General features: G+C 56.6%; 6 protein-coding genes across 6 annotated transcripts in view; 4 read left to right on the top strand and 2 right to left on the bottom strand.

Moving 5' to 3' along the window:
• Positions 1-1,952: 1,952 nt before the first annotated feature.
• Positions 1,953-8,242, top strand: MONBRDRAFT_25404 (uncharacterized protein; the record flags this gene model as incomplete). The annotated part of the gene is made up of 12 exons (XM_001745863.1): positions 1,953-2,254; positions 2,429-2,485; positions 2,726-2,849; positions 2,998-3,042; positions 3,154-3,260; positions 3,363-3,965; positions 4,125-4,227; positions 4,320-7,136; positions 7,249-7,310; positions 7,389-7,464; positions 7,835-7,933; positions 8,069-8,242. The coding sequence occupies 12 exons, from the start codon at positions 1,953-1,955 to the stop codon at positions 8,240-8,242; spliced, it is 4,569 nt and encodes a 1,522-aa protein (XP_001745915.1).
• Positions 8,243-8,610: 368 nt separating this feature from the next.
• Positions 8,611-11,738, bottom strand: MONBRDRAFT_32403 (uncharacterized protein; the record flags this gene model as incomplete). The annotated part of the gene is made up of 13 exons (XM_001745726.1): positions 8,611-8,958; positions 9,057-9,167; positions 9,300-9,364; positions 9,522-9,737; positions 9,831-9,892; positions 10,015-10,085; positions 10,225-10,428; positions 10,537-10,675; positions 10,796-10,929; positions 11,035-11,146; positions 11,310-11,368; positions 11,467-11,536; positions 11,644-11,738. The coding sequence occupies 13 exons, from the start codon at positions 11,736-11,738 to the stop codon at positions 8,758-8,760; spliced, it is 1,539 nt and encodes a 512-aa protein (XP_001745778.1). The 3' UTR covers positions 8,611-8,757.
• Positions 11,739-12,223: 485 nt separating this feature from the next.
• Positions 12,224-14,283, top strand: MONBRDRAFT_25402 (uncharacterized protein; the record flags this gene model as incomplete). Its single annotated transcript, XM_001745862.1, has 10 exons — positions 12,224-12,422; positions 12,515-12,652; positions 12,760-12,883; positions 13,015-13,105; positions 13,184-13,249; positions 13,334-13,368; positions 13,485-13,622; positions 13,815-13,876; positions 13,956-14,039; positions 14,123-14,283. The coding sequence occupies 10 exons, from the start codon at positions 12,224-12,226 to the stop codon at positions 14,281-14,283; spliced, it is 1,098 nt and encodes a 365-aa protein (XP_001745914.1).
• Positions 14,284-14,789: 506 nt separating this feature from the next.
• MONBRDRAFT_8188 (uncharacterized protein) lies at positions 14,790-16,547 on the top strand (the record flags this gene model as incomplete). The annotated part of the gene is made up of 1 exon (XM_001745861.1): positions 14,790-16,547. The coding sequence occupies one exon, from the start codon at positions 14,790-14,792 to the stop codon at positions 16,545-16,547; it is 1,758 nt and encodes a 585-aa protein (XP_001745913.1).
• Positions 16,548-17,698: 1,151 nt separating this feature from the next.
• On the top strand, positions 17,699-19,141 carry MONBRDRAFT_8187 (uncharacterized protein; the record flags this gene model as incomplete). The annotated part of the gene is made up of 2 exons (XM_001745860.1): positions 17,699-18,970; positions 19,067-19,141. 2 exons carry the CDS (start codon positions 17,699-17,701, stop codon positions 19,139-19,141), a joined length of 1,347 nt encoding a protein of 448 aa, XP_001745912.1.
• An 837-nt stretch (positions 19,142-19,978) lies between these two features.
• The window catches only part of MONBRDRAFT_8186 (uncharacterized protein), a gene marked incomplete at both ends in the record, with an annotated part of 5,959 nt that continues 1,873 nt past the window's right edge, over positions 19,979-24,064 (bottom strand). Inside the window, 9 exons of the mRNA XM_001745725.1 lie at positions 19,979-20,360; positions 20,493-21,022; positions 21,131-21,238; positions 21,335-21,434; positions 21,549-21,642; positions 21,756-21,962; positions 22,127-22,752; positions 22,850-23,046; positions 23,168-23,240. Of these exons, the coding sequence (XP_001745777.1) occupies positions 19,979-20,360; positions 20,493-21,022; positions 21,131-21,238; positions 21,335-21,434; positions 21,549-21,642; positions 21,756-21,962; positions 22,127-22,752; positions 22,850-23,046; positions 23,168-23,240 (2,317 nt within the window). The remainder of the gene's footprint in view (positions 20,361-20,492; positions 21,023-21,130; positions 21,239-21,334; positions 21,435-21,548; positions 21,643-21,755; positions 21,963-22,126; positions 22,753-22,849; positions 23,047-23,167; positions 23,241-24,064) is intronic.

The raw sequence follows: 24,064 nt of genomic DNA, 5'->3' as shown, positions 1-24,064 counted from the left end.
TAAAAAAAAGGGGGGGGGGCGGGAGGACTATCGACACTGAGAGACAGAGAGAGAGATTGAGAGAGAGAGAGAGAGAGAGAGAGAGAGAGAGAGAGAGAGAGAGTGTGAGTGAGTGAGTGAGTGAGTGAGTGAGAGAAAGACAGAGACAGAGAGAGACAGAGAGAGAGAGAGACAGAGGGAGAGGAGTAAAGCGCACGCGCGTTCAACAATTCGATCTCTCTCTCTCTCTGCGAAAATAACAAAAAAAAAAATAAAAAATTGAAGACTTTACACACACACACACGCACGCACGCACGCACACACAGACCTTAGGTATGGCGACAGCTCTTCGCTGGTGGCGGATGGCTGGTGGGGCGTGATTTGGCAGTGGCCGGGTTTGAAGGATGCGCTCGGATGAATTTCGAAAATGAGTGTCACGGTCTGGTCGAGATGGCAGCGGGCAAAGGGACCGGAGATCTGCGACCAGGACGCACAGGCGGGCGAGCATAAACCCTACACACGCAGCGGGACGAAGGGCTCGAGGAAAAAAATAATAAAATGGCAGCCATCCTCACACCCCCGACTTTTTTTTTTTTAATTTTTGCGCACCCATTTGGTTCCTTATCCTTCTTTGTGTGTGTGCGACAGAGCATCGGCGCGCCCTCGAGCCGGCTTGTCACAAGCACCACCCTTGGTGACCGATCCAGCCACTGATCATGTCCGCCCGTTATGGGGGAGGGTTTGCAGTTGAATTTTCAAGCGCTATTTCTCTGATTCTGAAAATGATTGTTTCTGTATCTCTAGGGTTTGCTCTATTAATTTTAGTTTCTCTACTTTATCGTTTATTTCACAAGGAATGATTTTCTTGGTTTCACTCTGATCTCTGAAAGATTTAGACCCGTAAGATGATCCTCTTTTTCATTTTTACTCGCCCATCATCCCTCTGGCCGAATTTTCATCGGCTCACTGTGCTCTCTCTACATCAAATTACATGTGGTAATTTTCCTTTTTTCTTTTGCGCTTGAAATTTCATGCTCCCTCTATTCAAAACATTCGCTCTCTAAAATTATCTCTCTCTCTCTCTCTCTCTCTCTCTAAGCTCTCTCTAAGCTCTCTAAGAGCATGGACTCATGATTACTTGGTGTTCATTTTTTCTGCAATACCTCGCTCGGTATGTGAACATGTGACCGTGTGTGTCGTAGTGGTGGTGGTGGTGGTGGTGGTCTGCCGGCGGGGACGGCGGCTCGTTCTGAACGAGGGGGGATGGGAAGCCAGGGGTTGGAGATGACGGCCTGCTGATAGCTTTACCTGATCTGGGGTGGTGGGCCTCCTCGGAGGTGCAGCACTTCATACAGTGATCGGATGAAGAGAACGCACGAGCCCATACAGCATGGCCAGCTTCTCAGGGTCGGGCAGGGACACAACAACCTTGCTTGCCCGTGGTTCCATGCCCTGTGTCTGCACGGGCGGGTTGTCTGAGAAAATGGCGTGGGGTTGGGTTTGAGCGAGCAGACGCGAGCCTGTTCGAGCGGCTGCCATAGTTGCGGGGTGCTTAACGGGGCGGGGATCAGATGCGGGATGGCGCAGCCGCGATCCCGTTTTCCCCCCGTCCCGGCTCCTGCAGCGATGGTGGTTTTGCCCGTTTAGACTCCAGTCCAAGCGCCCGCTCTGCCCAGTTGCACGTTCGGCTTTTCGTTCACCCTGTCCTGTGGGTGCCTATGGCGTGAACCTTGTTTGATGTCGGTACATTATTATTTTGGTTTCGCGGGCGGTGCGCGATCAACTTGGTAGCCTGTTGTTTGTAACCAAACCACGCTCATCACATCTGCCCTGCTCCCCCGCAGACGTATCAACCACGATCCCCCGCCCCCCTTCCTTCCTTCAAGGCCTTGACGCTCTCACCCATCAGTAGCTGATCCCCCTGCCTACGTGAATTCCCTACGCTCCGCCATGCGGCCGTACTCCATCAATTTATGTTTACAACACCAGTTGTCACCCTCTATTTTCCGCCTGTCATCAACCCTAATATCCATCACACTTTGACATCGCCCAAAAATAACCGTCACAAGGTGAAAGAAGCAAACCCTCATCTCTCTCTAAATCTCCTCTCTCTCTCTTCCGTCTCTCTCTCTTCTCTCTCTCTCTCTCTCTCCAGCTCTCTCTCTCTCTCTCTCTCTCTCTCCAGCTCTCTCTCTCTCTCTCTTCTCTCTCTTCTCTCTCTCTCTTCTCTTCTCTCTCTCTACTTTTTGAATTTTCAGCACCCAATTCACACCCAGTGGACTTGAGCTGGCTCTTGATCGGTTGAGCGGTCTCGGTCTCGGACCCAAAAGGGGGAGGGAGGGGGCGTCGGACGAGTGCGAGTCTGTGTGCGGGGTGGGACATGGCCTGATCCGTACAAGGCAGTTGATCAGTCTTTCTCCGAGACCCATCTTTTCTCTTGCACCGACAGCATGGCCACTTTTGATGAACCCAGTACCAACTTTGTCCGACCGCTGCCGGCTGCCGGGTACGCACGCTTCTGCCCAGACGTCCTGCCTCCCCAAGTCGATGGCAGCTGTCCCGTGCTTCGTTTTGTAGGAAGAGGGGGAGGGGAGGGGAGTTGAGGGTGTGTGTGCGCGCGTGTGTGTGTGTGTGTGTGTGTGTGTGTGTGTGTGTGTGTGTGTGTGTTTTGTGGCCTGCTGCGACCTTGATGCTTTTGTGACCGTCTCCTCCATCACGCCTCGCGTCCCTGCACTCGCGCTAACAGTCTCGATGCCCATGCCTATCTCTCTTGTCCATCCAGCCTCTCGACGTTTCATCAGCGCTACATTACTCCGGTGTTGCAACCGCGAGATCCAGCGCAACGCATTCTTGTGCGCGAAGGCGATTCCGTTCGTATCCTTAACTGCCCCGCTCCGCGCAACCCATGCTCTGAATAGCTCGCGCCACGTGCTTGTGCTTGCCACCACCACCCATGCCGCTCATCCTGCTTCCCAATCCATTCCATCCCCGCCCCTGGCCCGATGATGGCCTCCCCAGGATCCTAGCCCGTCACCCAAGAAACACGACAAGAACAAACCGCGTGTGCGTCTACAGTCCCACAGCTTGCTCGCGCCTCGCACCACATTGCATTGGAAAATAACATAAATTCAAACTCACTCCGGTCTCCGTACACTTTCACGCTCCCCTATACAGCGAAACTATCTCAAACCCTGGCAGCAGGATCCTGATGCCATCCGCCGCAAGAAGGAGCGCAAACCCACAAAATGGCAACCCCCCACACGCAAAACAGATCTCGACCGGTACGTACAAGGCTGCACCGTGTTCGCTCTTGCACTCGCCACATTCCAGCAACCGTCACTCATGCGGTTGTCCTGTCCTGCCATCCCATGCCCTCGATCTAGGCATGCAACCCAACTACGTGACCATCCGCCCGTCGTCAACCCCGTTGTCGTCCAGGAGCACCGTCCGGCCACCACCCCAACCAAGCTTTGGAAGCGTAATCACTCGACATCACGCCCCGGCTCTAGTGCCAACTTGTTTGGCTCGCCTCCGCGCGCCATCCCAAACACTCCTCCTTCACAGGAACGCATCATGGGCTCCTTCACCCCTTCAATGCCCTCGCGTAGCTTCTTACGCGACTATGGTCACCCGCCAGCCCCAGCCCCAACTTCCTCGGGTGCGCCTGCGTCCAGCACCAGCAACAGCGCCCTGGTCACCCCTCGCCGCACCCGCCGCCTCGTGCGTGCTGCTACCCCGCAAGAAAAGTCCCGGACCGAGTCACGGCGCGAATCGGCTGGCCGACACCGCACCCCCGACCTCAATCCCCAACCAGCCCCCACAGAACCGCGTCAAGACCTGAACGATCGGCCTCGCATGTCCGTCTTTGAGCGTCTCAGTAAACCTAAATTCTTCCCTCAGGCCTTCCGTCAGCGCCGCCGTGATAAGGATGCGGCAGCCAATACACCCAGCCCTGGTCAACCATCTCCACGACGCCAACAACCCGAGTACGTAGCTCAAGAACGATGCATGCATGTGATACCAACTGCGATGGACGAGCTTTGCTTGTCTTTGGTTCTTCTTTTTTTTTTTTTTTTTTTTTTTTTTTTTGTGTGGCTCCCCCTCTCCATTGGTTTGACTCAATCTTCAACACGCTCAACCTGCAGAGACATGCCAAGTGTGGCCGAGCAGCAACTTGCACAGTCTGCCAAACGGTCTCGCTCCAAGGCGGCGCGAGCCAGCGTCTTTGATCGCCTCACTAACCCCAAAGTGCGTCGCGCATAACAGTTTTACTGCCTTGACCACTGATCAGAGGGCGCCGAAATGGCAACTCACCTCGAGTGTATACCTGACTGCCATAGATGTTTCCAGCTCGCCATCGCCGACGCTTGGAAGAGATCGAGGCTCGCAAGCAACAGTTCGTACCAAGCACACCCCCTCATGTGCTCGGACATGTGCACGCAGTGCCCCTCACGCATCATTTCCAACCGATTTTCGTCTTTAGGGTGGCTGAGCAAGAACGCAGTGCCGCTTCTTCGGTCGCCTCAGCGCGAGGGAGCAAGGCAACTCGCAAAGATCGCAAAAGGACTGCACAGAAACCCTCTCACCAGCCAGAGTCGCGCTCGGTGAATTCATCCTCCAACACCGCTTCGGAGAAAGCACCCACGCCGCGACACGCCTGGGGAAGTGTTGATGCCCCTGCTGCCTCAGAGGATAGCTTGGCTTCTCCCTTGCCAGTTACGGTGTCCCGGCGCACGCGGGATCAACCAGGCCCGTCAGAACCTGGCACTCCATTCGTGAAGAGTTTGGACGCTGCGCTCGCATCCGTCCAAACGCCTGGAGCCAACTCAAGCTTCAATAACATCCGCTCCATCAATGGGGGTGGCAATGGTCGCCGCGCGCGCACATTTGAACCAGAGCCTAGCGACTCACGCCGGGTAGCTGCCATCCAACCTCCAAGGATGGAGTCGCCCACACTCACCGACCCCTCCAACTTGTCCCTACCAGATACTGAAGCTGAGGCGTCAACACAGTTGTCATATAGCGTGATGCGACAAAGTGAGGAGAAGCGTGATAATGTGATGCGCAGCCACCGCGACACTGGCGCCTCTTCGCCAGACATGCCCCAGATGACGGTTCAAGACGTACGCCAGGACTCGGGTGCCACCACACCCCGTGAGCGCGGTCAGGCTACTGCTCGGGCAAAAACGGAGGAGATCCTTGCGCGCGCCCGCGAGCGTTCTTTGTCGCGGCGGAGTCGACGTGAGGACAGTGGCAGCGCTCAGGGTCAAGGCGCTTCTGAATCAGAACCTGTGCCTTTTGGAAGCGCCAAAGTTCCTCAAACCATGCAATATCTACTTCGTGGTTCAACAGCAGATGAAGCTGATCAAGTCGACCATCTCATTAGCCCGCAAGCCTCAGATGTGCACGAGGCACCAGCCACAGATGCCACGAGTGTCGCTCGCGAGCATGAGGCTCAGCGTGAACTAGAAGCTCAACAGCAACGCCTAGAGTTGGAAGCTGCTGCTGAACGTGAACGCCTTGAGGCCATGGAACGCAGCCGGCTCGAAGAGGAGGCTGCTCTAGCCCAGGCCGAGCGAGAGCGCCTCGAAAAAGAAGAAGAACAACGCCAGCATGCTGAAGCTGAGCGCCTGCGTCAGAAAGCTGCTGAAGCCGAGCGCCAACGCCAGGAAGCTGCTGAGGCCGAAGCCGAGGCCGAGCGCCAACGCCAAGAAGCTGCCGAGGCCGAGCGCCAACGCCAGGAAGCTGCCGAAGCCGAGGCTGAGCGCCAACGCCAGGAAACTGCTGAGGCTGAAGCCGAGCGCCAACGCCAGGAAGCTGCTGAGGCCGAAGCCGAGGCCGAGCGCCAACGCCAAGAAGCTGCCGAGGCTGAGCGCCAACGCCAGGAAACTGCTGAGGCCGAGGCCGAGCGCCAACGCCAGGAAGCTGCTGAGGCTGAGGCCGAGCGCCAACGCCAGGAAGCCGCTGAGGCTGAGGCCGAGCGCCAACGCCAGGAAGCTGCTGAGGCTGAAGCCGAGCGCCAACGCCAGGAAACTGCTGAGGCCGAGGCCGAGCGCCAACGCCAGGAAGCTGCTGAGGCCGAGGCCGAGCGCCAACGCGAGGAAGCCGCTGAGGCTGAGGCCGAGCGCCAGCGCCAGGAAGCTGCCGAAGCTGAGGCCGAGCGCCAACGCCAGGAAGCTGCCGAAGCTGAGGCCGAGCGGAAGCGTCAAGAGGAGGCCGAAACTGAGCGCCGGCGTCAAGCCGAGGCAGAGCGCCAGCGCAAACTGGCCGAAGACATTGAGCGCCGTCGCAAGGAGCAGCAAGCAGAGGCAATGCGCAAAAAGCAAGCAGCAGAGGCTGAGGCTGAGCGACAGCGTCAAGAAGCCGAGGCTGCTGAGGCTGCTGCGCGACAGAAGCAGGCTGCTGAGGCTGCTGCGCGACAGAAGCAGGCTGAGGAGGAGGCTGAGGCAGAGCGCAGGCGCCAGGCTGAGGCGGAGCGTCAGCGAAAGTTGGCCGAAGATATCGAACGTCGGCGCAAGGAACAAGAAGCTGAGCGGCTGGCCGAGTCCCGTCGTCGAGAGCAGGAAGCCCAGCAACGAGCGAAGGAGGCTACAGCCACTGCAGCCACGCCTGCGCCGGCATTGTTAGAAGAAACCGAAGTTACTCTCACGGAGGAAGCAAGCGGCGATACTGCGGGATCGGTCGACCTTGCTACTCCATCGACCGCAGCCGCAGCCAAGCCCGCATCCGGCAACAACGTTCAAGCGCTTCTGGACGCAGCTCGCCGTCGCCGCCTGGAACGTGCTGCTACCAGCAACCTCACAGGCTCGACAGACAGCTTGGATGCCCCGGGTACGCCACCCATCAACCGGGCCCGAACCTATGCCGAGCCCTCGGATAAGGGGGTGGCAACTCCCGAAGCCGGGCAGGCACGCTCAGGTGCATCAACACCGGGCTTCTTTACGCCTATCGCATCCACCAGCACCTCCGTTTATGCGACCCCCGCCACTGCCACGGCCACGCGACCTGCATTGGCAGGCATGGGCAATGCTTCCGTGCCATCTACGTCGTCTCCCGTGCCTACGACATCAACAAACAGCACACCCGCAGCGTCAGGGTCCGCCACCCCCGTACCTCCATCAACGTCTGGTGACAACGGCGAGGCTGCGACCGATAGGGTATGGCCTGCAGTGCATTGTCGTTCATTTGCTTGCATGTTAAACAAAAATAATAATATCATTTTTCGTGCGTGCGCGCCCATGCTTTTGGTTCTGGATTCGTGAATGACAGATATCACGGCTACTGGCCGATGCTCGGAGGCGGCGTCAGGAGCGGTCACAAGCTCTGCCCAAGTAAGACAACGCTCATCGCAATATCACGCCTACCGAGACCTCGCACCTAATATTGGAATCATCATGCGGCGTGTTTAGCGCGGCAAGCGATGTAGGCAGTGACGTGCAGTCAGAAGTGAGCGACGCTCCCAGCTCGACCACCGGTTCCTCAAAGGTGAGATGGGCAACTGTGGCCTGGCGATGTCGATGAGTGTCGCTGCTGAACAATACCTCTTCAGCGTCGCTCGCCAAAAATATTGACCATGTCAACTTCATTTTGTTCGAATCGCAGGTGGCATCACTCTTGGCAGCGGCGCGAGCGCGACGTCAATCTGCCGGCCTTGGCTCGGTAAATCTTGAATAGGACATCGTCTTGTTGGGCATTCCACCTTATATATTAGCTACATTGTGAATTGACCATGACTATTCACACTGCTCTCCTGGTGTCTCTATCCTGTTGTGGGCGCTCACGCTCACACCCTCTTCTGGCGGGACGCCGATCCACCTGCACCTGCACGCCTCAGACACCGTTACCAACAGATCAGGAGGATACACCCCGGGACTTTCGGATTGTCAAACCGGCCATTGGTAGTCTTGGATTTATTCTGGGATCCAGCGATGGCTCTACCGGATTGCGCATCAAGGTGTGTGCGTGTGCACGCGCTGTTTTATAAAAGAAGGGCGAGCTTGGGTGGAACACGATCAAAAAGCCAGAAGAGGCAGGAACACCATGAAGACACCTTAACATGTGTGGCGCGACTCATCGAGGTACTTGTTAGTCGCTGACGCCGGCTAGTGTGGCTCAACGAGCGGGTTTGGCTGTGGGCGACGTGCTTGTGGCCATTGATGGGCAAGCCACGAGCACCATGACTGTGGCCGAGGCCGGGGCTCTCATCAAAGCTGTTCAACCTGAGCAGGCCGTCACTGTCACCGTCTCTCGACCAAGTCTCTGAATCAGGCCCTAGGATTGGCTCAATCAAGGCCACAATTGCCTGCATGAATTATTGGTGCTTTCCTGCTGAGCGATGATGCCTCAAATTTAAGCAACATATTTAGACGCCACCAAATTTACATGATGTGCCTTTTGCTGATTCCCTCAAGGCAGAGCCCGCCCAAATCAACTATCACTCACAGACATATATATATACGCAACACAAGAAGGCTTGATGGCTCATCGACACAGTCGCCAAGAGGTCCGCCAAATGAAAACAGGCAATAATGTTCTTTGACGCAAGGGTTTTGCAATTGACAAGCGGAGCGATGGTTGCAGCCACAAAGTCATGATATCCAAGTCCAGTCTTTCCTGAGCGCACAATCCCTGATCCACAACCCATGTTCTGCAAACTCGCACCGGCAATCAAGCCAGGTAGGTCTTGAACATGTCGCGTTTATTTTGGTTTTTCCTTATTATATGTGCGAGCACCAACAAGAAAGGGACTTTCACGCCCGCGCAAGCACGCAAGTGCGTTTATTGACTGAGACCTGCTGAGCGCCAGGTCGTGAATTGGCGCTTCAGTTGAGGGTACTTATCCTCGGCCGGGGGCCATTGGCCACCCGACATAACAGACTCGATCTCGTCGATGCCACGTGGAGTTTGCGTAAAGTTCTCAATGCCGTCGCTCTTAACGAGCACAACATCCTCGATGCGCACGCCACCGAAATAGCGGAACTATGAAAAAGAGTAATGCATGGTTAAGATTGCGGAAAAAAGGGGGGACGATTAGGCTAGAGTCAACCAAGGGCTCTAGGTGTGCAGCCAGCACTCACTTGCTCAAGGCGCTCCTTGTTGATGTACTTATCAAACTCGGAGCCTGCAAGCAACATGTTGACCTGGCTCTCGATAAAGTAAATACCAGGCTCGACGGTCAAGACCATGTTCTACAGTGGAGATGCGAGAACTGTGTATGAGCAACAATCTTCGGGACAAAGTGACCCACGAGGTCTCATTGCATGGCGAGGGGCCGATCATGGAACAACAATTGAAAAGTAAACTATGAAGGGGTGTGTTACCTCCTCGAGATCGCGGGCCGTGCGCAGGCTCTTGAAGCCGTCAAGGGTTGAGCGCTCCGGAAAGCCTGGATCATGGAAAGCGCCGAGAATAAGAATACACCACACGCAAATGCACACGCAAATGCACACGCAAAAGCACACGCAAAAGCACACGCAAAAGCACACGCAAATGCACACGCAAAAGCACATGTTTGTCAGTATCGCTGAAGATCGGACACGCACCCTTGAGATAGCCGCCGACATCGTGAGTGTCCAGGCCAATGAGATGGCCGAGACCCGAGGGCATGAATTTGGCCGCAAGCTGTGACTTGATGATTTCCTCGGCATCGCCAACAAGCACACCGGTCTTGATGAGAGCCTCGGTGACCGTCTTGAGGGCCAAGTGGTGCATATCATGCCAGCTCACGCCGGGCTTCATGGCGGTCTCAACCGCAATGACTGGAGAAGGAGAAAAAAATAAAAAGGCAGGCGTTGAGATGGGAGGAAACATTGACGTGCCAGCGCATCCGTTTCTGGGTTTGGCTTACACACCAGCATCAAGAACGCCCTGGTAAATGTCCTTCTGATCCTGAGTAAAACGGCCATTGACTGGGCTACAACGGCACGAAGCGGCCCCGACAACAGTTTCGGATTGAGTTTCAGTTCCTCGACATAGGTGACAGATGCGTGTGGGCGCGCCATCGCGCCATTCATGAGCTAGACCCGAGAAGCGTACTAAGAGCAAGTGATGTCACTGCAATAGCAGCTGTACTCTGCGCCCATGTCCAAAAGCCCAATTTGACCATCCTGTCATACAAAGAGGTTGAGTTGAGGTTGAGTCGAGGCACCCGCGTTCGTTTTGATGCGTGTGCCATGCAGGTGCAGGACAAGGCGTGCAGAAGAAGGCCGGCTGTACAGGGAAAGCGGCGGTCATAGCATGCCTGACCTTGATGGGGCGGTCGTTGGGTGCACCGGCATGGCCATAGTGCAGCGTGGCGCCTGATGGGCCGCAGGCACAGATGCAGGTGTAGGCCTCGTGGCGGCATCCACCATAATTGTAGGTGTGAAACTTGAAGAGTGCCTCCATTTGATATTCGTTCCAGCCCACCTGGACTTGGCGCATCACAGCCACGTGCGCGGCGGAGGTGACCTATGGGAACAAAAGAAAAAGAAAAAAAAAGCCACAGGTTCATAGGTGATTTATGACGTGAATGTGGTAAGAGCGGTGACATGGGACGTGCAGGTAGCTGGCCCGTACCTCGGAGACGTAGCGCATGACCTCGAGTTCAGCCTCGGTCTTGAAAACGCGTAGGTTGGCAATGATGGGGAAGAGGGAGTCACGGTCCACCTGAAACTCCTCGATACCCTTGAATGAGGCTGGCTCGGCAAAGTTGCCGCTATCATAAACAAGGGGAAAGAAGGATTATACCGTGCAAGAGGCAAGCGATTGAGTGTTTGCTGCCATGAGCTGTCTTCAAGGTTGCCAGTGTCCCAAGAAGCGGGGTCTAGGGGCACACCTGTCAGAGTTGCGACCATACAGCACGTGGATGGTTTTGCCCTTGTAGTCGGCGGCCATGACAGTAGGGATCTCGTCCACAAACTGGCAAGCATCGACGGCATAGCGCTTGAGGAAGCGTGCAGGGGGGTGAATCTAAACCAAAAGTAGGGGCCGGCACGAGCAGTGAGCTGATGCACAAGGGCTCAAGCGGTTCGCCGTGTCGGCAAAAGTCGGTCAAGGGGATAATGTTGAACGAACCGTGCCCATCCAGATTGAGTAAGCCTCGGGCAGGCGGGGAATGAAGAGGGTGCTCTTGCCTGTATCCACATCCAGCGCAGCGAAACAATCGGCTTCAACCGTGCCGAACGCCCTGAGGATGAGCCAAATCAAAAGCAACGTGAGATCGTGGGCATGTGACCATGCCTGTACGGTGCGTGCCGCCTTGCTGTGATTGGCCGTAATGAGGCCGGTCGGCGTTCCCCGCTCTCGGCCCGGCCCCTTGTCTCGCATCGCTCAAGTGCAAGTGGGCTGACCAATGAAAGTAGCTCTCCTGGCGGAAGATGTCCTCATGATCGGTATCGTGACGGGTTGTCTGGGCGGGTCGGGCATTGCCGGGCAAGGTCAATCGTGAGCGCCTCCATTACCAAAACCGCAAAAGTGACCGCAGCGTGCGAGCAAGCATATGATCACCTGCTCGCCACCCTTGAGGAGGATGACACCAGAGTGGCCGTTCTTCTTCATGTTCTCCACCAGACGGCGGCTGAAAAAAGGCGAGTGGCAGCAGAACAAGAGGACCGTTAACAAAGCCCACCCAGGGAAGCAAACGGGGCTTGGCTGTTGGGTTGGCGAGTACAGGGAGCAACGCACCGGTTCTCAGCGTAGAGCGTCATGGGAATCTTGAAGGTCCCCTCACCCATGGAGAAGAAGGGCGTCTCCGACGTGGCAGAACCAACAGTGGCCATCTTGACTTGCGGTTGGAAGAGATGCACAAAGCAAAACCGAATGCTACACAGAAATAGCAACAGTGAGGCCGATGGGACCACGACGACGACGGAAGCCGAAAGCAGCGGCAGCTCAACAAGAAAAAAGCTCACTGACAAGGTCGTCGAAGAGTTTGACGCGCAGAAGGAAAATGCGTCTGTGTGTGTGTGTGTGTGTTGTTGTTGTTGGAGCGAATGCACGTGTTCGAGTGCGCACTGTGCCGGCTATTGCAAACCGATCGTTGCTTCATTAACCGGATGGTCAGATTTCTTGTTTCGTTGTCCCTGCTGCGCTGCCGCAAGGATGTCTGCTGATCCGACGGCGCTGCCGTTTCTTCTTCCGTTCGCCTTCGGCTTCTTCGACTTTTTTTTCTTCGGCCGTCGTGTGTTTATTTCCGAGGGCGTGCCCGATTGCGTTACTTTATTTCCCAGGGTGATCGGATGTTGCAATCAGCCTGGGGGCGGTCATGCAGCGCGCGATCGCGTCCATGGCGGTGCTGCTGGTGCTCCTGGCGGTGCTATCAGCGGCCGGTGCTGTCAGGGGTGTGGGTGCAACTGGGGGACAGGGAGCCGAAGCGGGGGTTGGAACAAATCGGCCATCGTTGATCAGGTTTGAGCAAGAGTTGCTGCCGCAGTGGCTGGCTCAGCACGCGATTGGGCCTCTGGGTATGTGGATCGTGCCTGCCGCGTCTGCTTGCCCAAGTTGCAAAAAAAAAAACGCCAATGCCGCCCTGCACTATCACATCTGCGTCGGCTAGGGCAATATCGATTTGCGGTGAGCGAGAAGGAGCCACACTTTTACGGCATTACGGATGTCGTGCACCTTCTCCACTTTGTGAATCAACTTCAAAACTGGACGGCTGAGCAGCGCGCACACGTTGCAGACCAGATTCAAGGTCAGCGCTGTCATTCTTGATCCCTCAACCCTGCTGGACGCGATGACATGATTGTATCAAGCCGCCTGAATGGCTAATATTGAGATCTTGCGGCTGGCGCAAGGCAGGTTTTCAGAATAGCACGGGCTTTTATCGCCTGGCTGGTTTGGAGACGACTTCGTGTGGCTATCAGCCATGGCACGCTTCCGCCTACGGCGCATCTGCCCTCGCGCTCCTCGACACTCGGCCTCGGTCTGTGCGCTACATACGATGCACAGTCTCTTTATGACGCTGCGCTGACCAATTTTTCTTGGTGGGCCCGGGAGCACTTTGCTCATGAATGACACACCCACCCTCGTTGGCGTGGCCACGACAAATTGTAGCTACAACAATACGCTGTATGCTGCGCTAGCGCGCAACTCTTCAACCTGGGCCCCGACGTTTGATGCGCTCTACAACGTTGACCCCGGCCTGGTGAGCCGCAAGAATCAGCCCTTGATCCGCTGCACGGCGAGCGTGCTCTTGCCTCAGTATTTTTGTCGGCACTTGTAGGGTTGCGGCAGCATTCACGATTGTGCACACAAAATCGTGGCCATTCCTGCCGTTCTCACAGCCGAGGTAAGAGCAAGTCAAGGGAAAGATATTGGTTCTGGGCAGCTGCATGCGCTTGCGTCTCTCACTGCACGGATGGGACGATCTCAGAGTGGATTGACTGTGTATGGGGACTTTTTGACCTGGTGAGTCTGTGTATACGTTGAGCCGTTGGCCGGGCTATCAGGTCTTTCGGGGCAGACCATTCGAGTGTGAGTATGGTGCAACCTGCCGCGTCTCATGGCTGAAGGGGAGTGGACAGGTGGAACAACTGGCTTTTTGCCAAGTTGGATCCAGTGACCGGCGCGCTGTGCCCGGCCGCACAAAAGGCGTTGCACGGAGAAGGCGTTTGTTTGGGCTCGGGCGCTGCCGCTCATTTCATGCTCAACTTTGAGAATCGGTGCGTCTTTTGCTGGTTGCGGGCAAGCTTTGAGCGTGAAGCTTGTATTTTTTTGCAGTTCTTTGCATCCCTCTAAACCGCCGGCGAGCGGAGGTGATGGCACACACACACACACACACACACACACACACACACACACACACACACACACACACACACACAGTCTCACTTTGCCGCTTGAATGGCACGCAGCTACCCTTGGCCATATCCCAACGCCACTCGAAGCTTTGCGCTATCACAACAGCTGGCATCTGGTTGGTCTTGCACGCCTCGCCCGCGAGCACGAGCTATCAAGGCACGTGATGTTTGCACTCCTGGTCTGCGTGATCCTAGGATTATGGAGCCCCCCAACGTCGTGGCTTAACGTAGATGGCGTCTTCCTTGCCACACGCTCCAACTCAAGCTACCTGGATCAAGGTTTGGTTTCTGTCTTGGAAGTGTATCGCCGATGCGGTCTGCTGCACTGGCCACAGACAGTCATGGTGTGGCTTTGGGTATAGATGCAGCCCACTGGCCAGCCGTCCGCAAGGCATGCACAACCTTTGTAGCTGCGGCTGCGGCGCTGCTGAACAATGCCACGCTGGTTCTGGGAGAACTTAGCCTGATCAGTACCCACTCGCTACCTGGTTGGTTCCGGCAACCACTCGTGTCGCCCCTTTGAGTGTGGTCGCTCCAGAAACCTCTTGAGAGAGCCGTAACTCGATCCCACCGATACAACTAGACATCTCATCCGCTCGTCCACGACCTTCTTGTAGGCACGGTGGCCGGGGTGGCTGAATGTTTGACGTGGTTTCCCGATCTCGCCACGACGACGCGGCCCTGGCAATGCTGCGCCCCCTTTCCTTGAGCCCCCATACGAACACACACACACACACACACACACAAGATACCATTGAGTGTGGTGTAAAAGTATTTTACTTTTTAGAAACTCGTGAATTTGATAAAAACAAAAAAAGAAAATCAAACACGAGGGCAGCGCCGATCTGTTCCCCCCAGCCCCTAGTACCCCTTCCGGCTGGCTGGCACGGGCGGTAGCGGGTGAGCTATTGATGGCTACAGCTTGCGTCCTCTTTGATTCATGCGAAAGTTGTTTTTGATTTTGTTCTTCCCCTTCCTGATGCTCAGTGGCGACGATTGATGGATGGGTGAGGCCGACGTGCTTGGGACATGAGGGTGTCACCTTTGCGGTTGGGGGCGCTGGCGCTGTCATTGGGGGTGCTGGCCCTGCTCTACGCAACGCGCTGCCCGCCACTGCTTGAGGCGACCCCAACGCCGGTGCGGCCGCGAGCGGTGGCGGAAGAGGCGGGGGATGCCTTGATCACCTACTATGATCGCAAGCAGCATGCTGCCATGCTGGAAATGCATCGGCTGAACGATTTTCGCAAGGATGTTGGCCAGGCTTTACGGCGCGAGGCGCATCAAAGCGAGCTACGACGCGCACTGTGTCGATACTGCCTCCCAGCCGACTTGACGGTAGCAACATACAACTTGTTTGGCCTGCGCCTGGCGTGGGAAACGCGGTGGACGGGCATCTGCAAGATCTTGGGCAATGTGCAGGCTGATGTGCTGGCGCTGCAAGAGGTGATGAAACACGAGCCCACCAGCACGCAAGCGCACCTATTGGCTCAAGAGCTAGGGTATGAATACGTATATTACGCGCGGGCCCACGAAGCGGATCCCAAGGAGGGGGGCGAGGAGGGTTTGGCGATCGTATCGCGCTTCCCGGCTGCAGTGGTGCAGACGGTCCCGCTTACGCCCATGCCTGGGAGCGTGGATGCCAACGCACGTGTTTTTTTGCATGCCCGCTTTGACACCATTCCGGCGCTAGCGGGGGAGTCGCTCCACGTGCTGGCCAATCATTGGACGTATGATGCCACGGCTCAGTGCCATGCCGCACGCGAGCTGCTGGCATACCTCGATGCGCTGCCTGCTGCAGACCACGTCGTGCTTCTGGGGGACCTCAACATTTATGTCAACTCAGAGTGGCCGCTAGATTGGCTGACGAATCGCGTACCAGCGCCACTGCGTGAGCATACCGTCAATCGCTGCGCGGAGGCCATGCGCCAGTATCAGGCGGGCCAAAGTGACAGCGCGCGGCGGCCCGCATTTCGCGATGTGTGGCACACCTCCTTTGCCTGGGATCCCGGCTGGACCTTTACCAACTTTCACTACACAAATCGGACCAATCTGTACGAGCGAGCGACCCGCCCCGACCGTATTTTACTGCGCTCCGAGGCACTGGTGGAACGGGACGTCTACCTGTTTGGGGACGCGCTGGATGGCTTGGTGCAGCCGCACCTGTATGCATCGGACCATCGCGGGGTGGCCACCACCTTTGCCGTGCGGCCAGGTGGAGCAAAGGAGTGGCCCACTGGCTGGGCAAGGTTGCATTACCCGGCGCTGTTTGACGGCGACGGTTCAGCTCGTGCCCCCGCGCTGCGCGTGCGTTTCACGGGCAAGCTGGTGCGCAGTGCCGAGGAGAAGCCACCCGCTCATTTACCACTGAAGGAAGGAGTGGTGATGGAAACCCCAATGCCAGGACACAGTGTGACCCTGATGCTACAGCGCCCTGCCCGCGTGAGCCGGGTGACCCTTCGCTTTGGTGGGTGTGCCTCGCCACACGCAGAGCCCGGGTTGGTGGGCACTATTCCAGAGAAGTATGCCGTGCTGGAGGCATTGTATTACGAGTCGGCGCGGATGGACTCTCCCTCATGGTCTCCCTTGGCGGGCGTGGTGGTTGGCTCCACGGGCACTTGGCAATGGTCCCAGCCCCTGGATCGGGTGCTGCTGCACTCTGAGTCAAGCTGGCGCTCTGTCCTGGACCTCGAGCCCTCACACCACTTTCCCCTGCACGCTGTTCGCCTGCGCTTCACGGCCGCAGTGGACCACCCCGTCCTCGTTTGCCACCTCGGGGTCGAGATATGATGAGCTGCCGCCATAGCTAGCCAACTCCACCTCCTTCCTCCGACTGTCGACTTTGCTTTTGAGCTTTAACAATACCCCTTTAAATTAAACAAATACAATTTGAGACATGAGCTGTCAAAATGTGTGCCCAATGTCAGATTTTAAAGGGACGCGGCTTACCTGTGTGGAATTGCACCAGATACCCCCCTGTCCTCCCACACATGCATCGCAGGTGTGCTCCCCCTCCACCTCCAAGCCCTTGGACCACGTCATTCAAGTGTGGTGATGGCGTCGCCCCTGTTCTGTTGTTATGTGTGTGTGTGTGTGTGTGTGTGTGTGTGTGTGTGTGTGAAACCAAAATAAAATCAACAACAGTCTCTCTCTGTCTCTCTTGTGATTTGCGGACAAAACTAGTCATCTCTGGGCAGAAAGGGGGAGTAGCTGGTGTTTTCCAGATTTTTCTCTTCCACTGCTTATGCCTCTCTGACTTTTATTCCGCCAGTCTCTCTCTCTCTCTGTTTCTCTCTGTTTCTCTCTCTTACTCTCACACACACTCTGTCTCTTTCAGTTTTTTCTCTCTCTCTCTCTCTCTCTCTCGCTCTGTCGCTCTCTCTGTCAGTGAGGTGTGTGAAACGGCAGCGCCGGCGTTGGACTTGTTCAGTGGAAAAGTGAATGCTATTTCGACGGCATTGAACAGACTTGACTGCCCAGCTTTCAATCACCTCCGCCTTGATCACCGTCAAGCGTCTGCATCTTTCAGCCACTGACGGGTTTGCCAGCCCTCTTTGACGACGCGCTCACTGCCAGTGACCGACATTGAGATTGCTCCTGCTTGCCCGTCACAGCGACTCTGTGCGCACATCGCTGTTTTCTGTGCTCGTTGACACTTGCCTGTTGGCCGCTGTCGCTGCTGTTGCTGTTGCTGCTGGTCCCCGTGTCAACTCGGCCTGAACGCTGCCCCTCAGCCATAGCAAGGACGTGCCAACCCATCCTCCACCCACCCCACCTCAACCCAACCTTCCAACGCTTGACGGCTTGTCCTCCCTGACCTGCAAGATGTCAGCTGCCACTGCTCTCCTCATGGAGCCAAGCTGTAAGTTGTACCCCGTACCCTCACCCATCTCTGGTCTGCATCTGCTTATCGCTGCCACAAGCCAAAAGCGTCGACCGGCATGCCCTCTCACCCATTGCACGCTGCCACCACCGTAGTGCCTCGCGAGCGCCGGGCCTCGTTCTCGGGTTCCACTGCTGCTACCCCAGCCGCAGCAGCCGCTGCTGCAGCTGCTGCTACTCGCAACCTCAAGCGGCCTGGCCACTTGCCCAAAGCTGCCCCTTCCAAGTCAGGCTTTGCCGGCAAGGGTGGCTGGGGCTCCATCTCGGACCAAATTCAAATCGGGCGTGCCGCATCAGAGCGCAGCCTTGGCAAAGCTGCCGACGATGACATGCCCCCGGGCTCCCCTCTCGAGGACCCCACCCTCGAGGTTTTTGATGCCCGTTGCTCGGACAACGATCTGCGTCATCTCGTCTTGCCCCTCCTTCGCGAGTACCGCGATCACTGCGACCTGGAAGACCTTGAACACATGCTCCGAAAGATCAACTTTGATGACAACCAAAATCGTGTGCTTGAAATGGCCATTGACCTCGCGCTGGATTGCCACAACTCGGTCCGGGAGAGCTACTCGCAACTCCTGGCCGAGCTGCAGGTCCGAAACCTCATCCCAGAGGCCTACTTTGAGCGCGCCTACAACACGCTGATCGATCGACTCCCGGATCTGATGCTCGATGTTCCCGATGCCATTGACGCCCTCGCCAAGTTTATGGCCCGCTCCGTCAGCGATGACTGCCTTCCACCGGCCTTCATCCTGAACCACCCCTTGGCTCATGCCCGCACTCGCAGTCGTCAAGCCTCCGCCTCACAAAGCACGGACGCCAGTGGCAGCGAAGCCTCCTCCCCCTTGCCCAAGGCCACCCCTGCCCACTACCTCCTTCGCCGTGCCCGTAACCTCATCTCCACCCCTCATGAACGCAGCCGCCTGGACCAGATTTGGGGCGTGCAAGGCCCTCAGACCCCCGTCGCCAAGTTGCGCGAGAGCCTCGACATGCTCATTGAAGAGTTTGTCCTGGCCCAGGACTTGGCCGAGGCTGAGCGTTGCCTCAAGGATCTGGATTCCCCCCATTTCCACCACGAATTTGTCTACAAAGTACTCGTGCGTATCATGGAGCACGGCGCTGATGAAGATCAGGTTCAGATCCTCACCAAGCTCTTGGAGTACTGCATCATCTCCAACCACGTCTCTGAGGAACAATGCCACGCTGGACTGCGCCGCATCTACGCCGAGCTCAGCGAATTGGAGGTGGACATTCCCCGCGCCCACATCTATCTCACCGATGCGCTCAATGATCTCCTTGACGCTGGCTGCATCGATGAGCAGATTCGTTTCGAGGTACGCCCGCCACTTGTGCCTGCTGACACCAAATCTCGCACTACGCCGTCTCACCCTGACCTTGCCCCTTTGCCCCTTTGCCCCTTTGCTTTTCAGATGCCGCCAACGTCCAATCGCCGCCGCTTCTATTCCGAGAATGATGCAGCCGCCCATCGCCTTGGACGCAAGTGAAGCCGGACCACTCGCCTTAACCTTTGACCCGTAACTGCTTTGAAAGCCCACATGTCCTACTTGCTCATGCCCTCCCGAAAGCTCGTGTGTGATTTTACATAGCCTGCCGACCCGAGTGCAGCCCATTATTGGCTGTTGCTGTCGATTATTGTTTCATCAAACTCCTCCCCGCCGCCCCGTTTTCCCTGTCGTGTGTACCTCTCTCTCTCTCCATATCGCAATGTTTTTTTCTTTCTTTCTTTTTTTCTTTCTTTCTTTTTTTTGGCCCCGACTTTACCTGCCAACTGTCCCCATGCGTATAATTCAAACTTTGAGTGATGTTTCATGTTTTACCATCAAACTGACACGCACAATGGTGCCGCCGCAGCTGGACCAGGATTATTTAACTCAACCTCCCGGTCAGGTAACAAGGACGAAGAACGCATCCACATGTGAATCAATTATCGAATTTGAGACGTGCGCTCGCACAAACAACAAAAATATGAATGGACCACGGCAACTCATGCGAGGCGATATTTCAAAAGCACACTTGACATGTACAGCAATTGCAAAGAGACTCGGCGACCTCCGCCCATCACAAACGGTGCGGTAGGAATGACATGTAAAATACACACAGTGCAGGGGCTTAAAAAGTCAACCAGAGAAGACTTTTCACCATTTCGGCAGCACAGCAACCAAAAGAACTGAATCAACATGTGACAGTTTACACGCAACCAAATCAAAACTCGAAGCGGAAAAAGCACACTCGTAAGACTCTACAAATCGATCTGTTACACATAAAAAGAGGAGATGGAACCAACATGCTGGAGGCCATGATGAAGAATGCACGATGCGGCACTAGCTGGCAGATGCAACACGCATGCCTTTTTGGACGGGTCCTCCAGCACCACCGCGCCTGCCCAGGAGGGCCCGGAGGGCAAACAGCTCGCGTTGTTGCGCAGCAAACTGCTCCTGCATGTGGAAAATCGTACGTTGCTGGCGCTCAAGGACTTCCGTCAACTTGACACCATCCTTGACACCATCCTTGACACCATCCTTGCACCCGTCCTTGCTGCTACTGGTGGGTGGCTCACAGGCATCGCACAGCGATGAACGGCGGCGCGGAGAGCGTGTTGATGCCTTGGGGAGATCTGCGCCAGCCCAAACTGGGCCCGAATGTTGCATTGTCAGCTTGCCAACGTGAAAGGGATTGACGCCCGTCGTCTCGAGGTCTAGCGTGCTGCGCAACGTGAAGCGGTGCCAGCGAAGGAAGTAAGATCAAGTGAAACAAACACAGTGTCACACGGAGCGGCACGAGGCCTTTCTCCCTCGACCGGTGATCCAAAGCACCTGGCGACAACGAGGTACGTACGGTGACTGAATGGCACTGTCGGTGGATGGGGACATGCGAGTGGTCGGCAATGTGAGGGTGGACAGGCCGTGGACCACATTGAGACCGATGGGACGGGGTGAACTGCTGTCGCACAGCGTTTGATTATCCGACTCCGAGTCCGAACCGAAGGCAGCCGAGGCGTCCACATCTCTGTCCTGATCCTCAAACTCGTTTTGGTTGCAAGTCTGGCGCCGACCGGGACACTTGAGGGGAGTCGAGTCCTCGCTGTGACAGCTTGCAGACCGCGTCTCATTGACGTTGGTGCTGCTGGGCGTCGTGGCGGTGGCGTCCATGAGCGTGCTCTCATCACTGTCATCGTCTCCGCCCAAGTCAAAGGCCGCAATGCCCATGGACGGCCCAGAGTGGTGCCATGTTGCAGCGGGCCAGGAATTGGCCAGTCGGGAATTCATGGGGGGTCCGGCCGATGGTACGACTGTCTCATCCAGACTGCTCAAGCGCGGACTGCTCTCAGCACGGCGCATGCCCATATCGTGCTTCAAGCCCACTCCCTGGCATCAGCACAACAACATGAGCGTACAGAAGCAAAGTGAAACCCGCGCAAGACAGGACAGAACCACCTACTGGACACATGAGCGGTCACGTGCGTACGCACTCACCTCATTCAACAGCTCCTGGGCAGCAGGGCGAAGGCGTGCGACATGGTTGAGCATGCGACGCAGGACGACGCCGTGCTCAAAGCGTTGGTTGGTAAATTCCTTCGGAAGCTACAGGTGCGTCAAGGACCAAGATCAGCTTGCACGCGGGCATACCAAACCAAGTCACGCAGGCACAACCCTGTGGGCGATGAGACTTGAATCTACCTCGAGGGGCAGCTTGCGAAGGTTGGAAAGCACGGAGACGCGTTCCATGGCTGTATTGAAGCGGACCAACAGCTCGAAGAACGTAATGCCCAGCGCAAAACTAAAGGCGGTCAAGATTTTCAAAGAGGAAAGGAATTTGGGGCAGGTGAACCGGCAAGTCAGTACAGGATACAGGCGTGAGGAAGAGGGTCAGCCGCGATCGCCAAAGACATACATGTCCGAGGCCGCCGACCATTCTTCTGAAGCGTCAGGGGGCATGTACAGCAGCGTGCCAATATCTGTGGTCCATGAATCATCGAGCTCGCTCTCTTCAAGGGGCGATTAAAACAAAAAGAGAGAGCGCATAAGGAAAGAAGGTGCGTGAGATAATCATCTTGGACTTGGGCTTTGGGAGAACTGATGGCCAGCCAACGCAGCATACCATCAAGACTAGCAAGGGAGAGGTTGGACATGTTGGTGGTGCAGGACGTGGACGGCAAAGAGTGGAGTCGCGATGAATTGCGAGAACGCAGGCCACCGCTGACTTCCGTCGTTTTGGCCAGACCAAAGTCACCAATCTTGATCTGGAGGTTGCAGAGCTCAGCGGGGGAGAGGTGGGCCAGGTCACGCAGCTCGCGCACACGCGACCCTTGCCACGAGAGGAAAATGTTGCTGGGTTTGATGTCTAAGCATGGCGTGTGACAAGCGCAGCGGGTGAGTGTCCATGGCTTTGCGCAACACGTGCACGTGCAAGGATGGGGAAGAAGGGGGGAGAGGGGGCTTCCTGGCGTCTATTCAGAGCCTGGAACCTACCACGGTGGATAATGTTGCGGCCATGGCAGTAGGCCAAACCGGTTAGGGTCTGGCGGAGGTAGCACCAGGTGACCTCATCTGGCAAGGCAATATTGGCGTGCAGGACATGCTGCAAGGTGGAATTGCAAAGCTCCATCTGAATGCAGATGCGCGACGAGTAGATGATATTTTGAGCCAGGGCGAGCCGCTGGTCATGGCTATTGTTCGAACGGTTGGCCTCGCTATCTTCTTCAAAGCGCACTTCAAAAACAAGGTTATCCAGGAGCTCGTTGTCCGTGCCCTCGACCAGGCCAGCCTCGCGCTGCACGTGCACGGCTTCATGAGAGGAGGGCTTGAAAAGGGCGCGCGAAACGGGGTAACGGGGACGGACGCGGGTAGCACTGACCAGGAAGCAGGCCTGGCACCAGGTGTGGCCGTGAGCAAGCGCCAGAGGCACGTCACCGACGAGCACGTTCCATGCTTGATAATCGGTGCCGCAAGCTTGGCACTGCTCCATCAGGGGCTTGGCCCCAGACGGCTCCATCCAGGAGCTGAGGACATCATCGTCGATGGTGCGGATCGAAACGCGACGCTCTTGTCGAGAGCTATGTTTGATTTCCACGTCCTCCACCCAGGCTTGGTAGTACCTGCAAAAAGCAACGAGCAAAGCCTTATGAGCGTGCATCGGGAGGGGCGGTGGGGGACGGCGAGGGGCAGCTGGGTATGACGCTATGCGAAAGATACCTGACAATGTTGCCGTGGTTGAGGCTGGAGAGAAGGGCTACCTCGCGCATGACATGGCGCTTAACTGGCGCGCTGGGCGCGCTCTCGTCGGCAAAGGAGATGTCATCGTCAAAGTCCTCGGCCTCGGGGCAGCCGAGTAGATCGAGGATTTTGACGGCATAAGAGTGACGATCCAAGCGATGCAAGGCTTGCACCACCTAGGTGTTTTTTGTTCAGCATGTGAAGGGATGAGGGACCGCCGTGTTGACGCCGTGTTGAGGGTGGCTGGGCCGCCTGGCAGCATAGGACAAAGGGGATAGGGGGGGATGGGCAACGCACCTTTCCAAAGCTGCCTGTACCTAAAGGGTAAACTTGTTCAAAGTCTTCGTGGAAACGGCTTGGAAGGGATCGCCTGCACGCAAGCCAGAGAAGCCCAAGGGAAAGGCATCCAATGAGGTGTGCCTGGGCGTTGCGCGGGTTGGGGCGCGAGGGGCATCAAGGAGGGTCACTGACGCTTCAGGTCGAGTGGGAGCCGAGGAGGAAAGACGAATGACCGAAGTGGCAGCATGATCCATGGTGGGCACCCGTGCACAGTCGGTGGGATGGGGGCTAATCGGGACGGTTGAGATCCCAAGACTAAGAGAAGACAACTGGCTCTGTCAAATCGCAGCGCCGGAAAGTGAGAGACTTGTTTCTTTGAGCCCTTGGTGTAACGAAGAGGCGGCAAGATGGGGAAGGGTAGCAGGCAGCGTCAAATGGCAACAACTGCCCACAAGGCAGGCGGAGCAAGAGCACGAGCGTGCAGAGCAAGGGGTGTTTAGGCGGGAAAGAAGAAGCAAGGCTCTGCCATGCCAGTGAGAAGGTTGCGCGGGGTGGGGTGGGGTGGGGTGGAGAAATGTCGGTCAAGACGGGGGTCGGCACCAGCAAGACCAGAGCAAGCGGATCAGGTGAGCGAGGTGGATTGGGGGCGCGCAGCGGCAGGCTGGCAGGGTGAACGAGAGCAAGCAAGAACAGGGAAATGGCGTGATGCGTCAAAAATCAGTCTTGATTTGAGTCGGCCAGTGAGTGGGGTGGCTGGAGCAAGCCACAAAGAAAGATGGCTGGGGCTGGGGCTGGGGTGGGGCTGGGGTGCTGCCGTGTAGGGTGGGAGCGGAAAGAAAGGCAAGCGCCTTTCCGAGTAGCAGACAGCAGCGGCTGGAGATAGGAAGCAGTGCTGTTGGTGGTGGTGGCAGCAGT

Source organism: Monosiga brevicollis, genomic scaffold (genome assembly GCF_000002865.3).
Source record: "Monosiga brevicollis MX1 MONBRscaffold_10 genomic scaffold, whole genome shotgun sequence".
Classification (NCBI taxonomy): domain Eukaryota; class Choanoflagellata; order Craspedida; family Salpingoecidae; genus Monosiga; species Monosiga brevicollis.
Note: the sequence above shows the minus strand (reverse complement) of the source record. Positions and strands in the feature narration are given on the sequence as shown.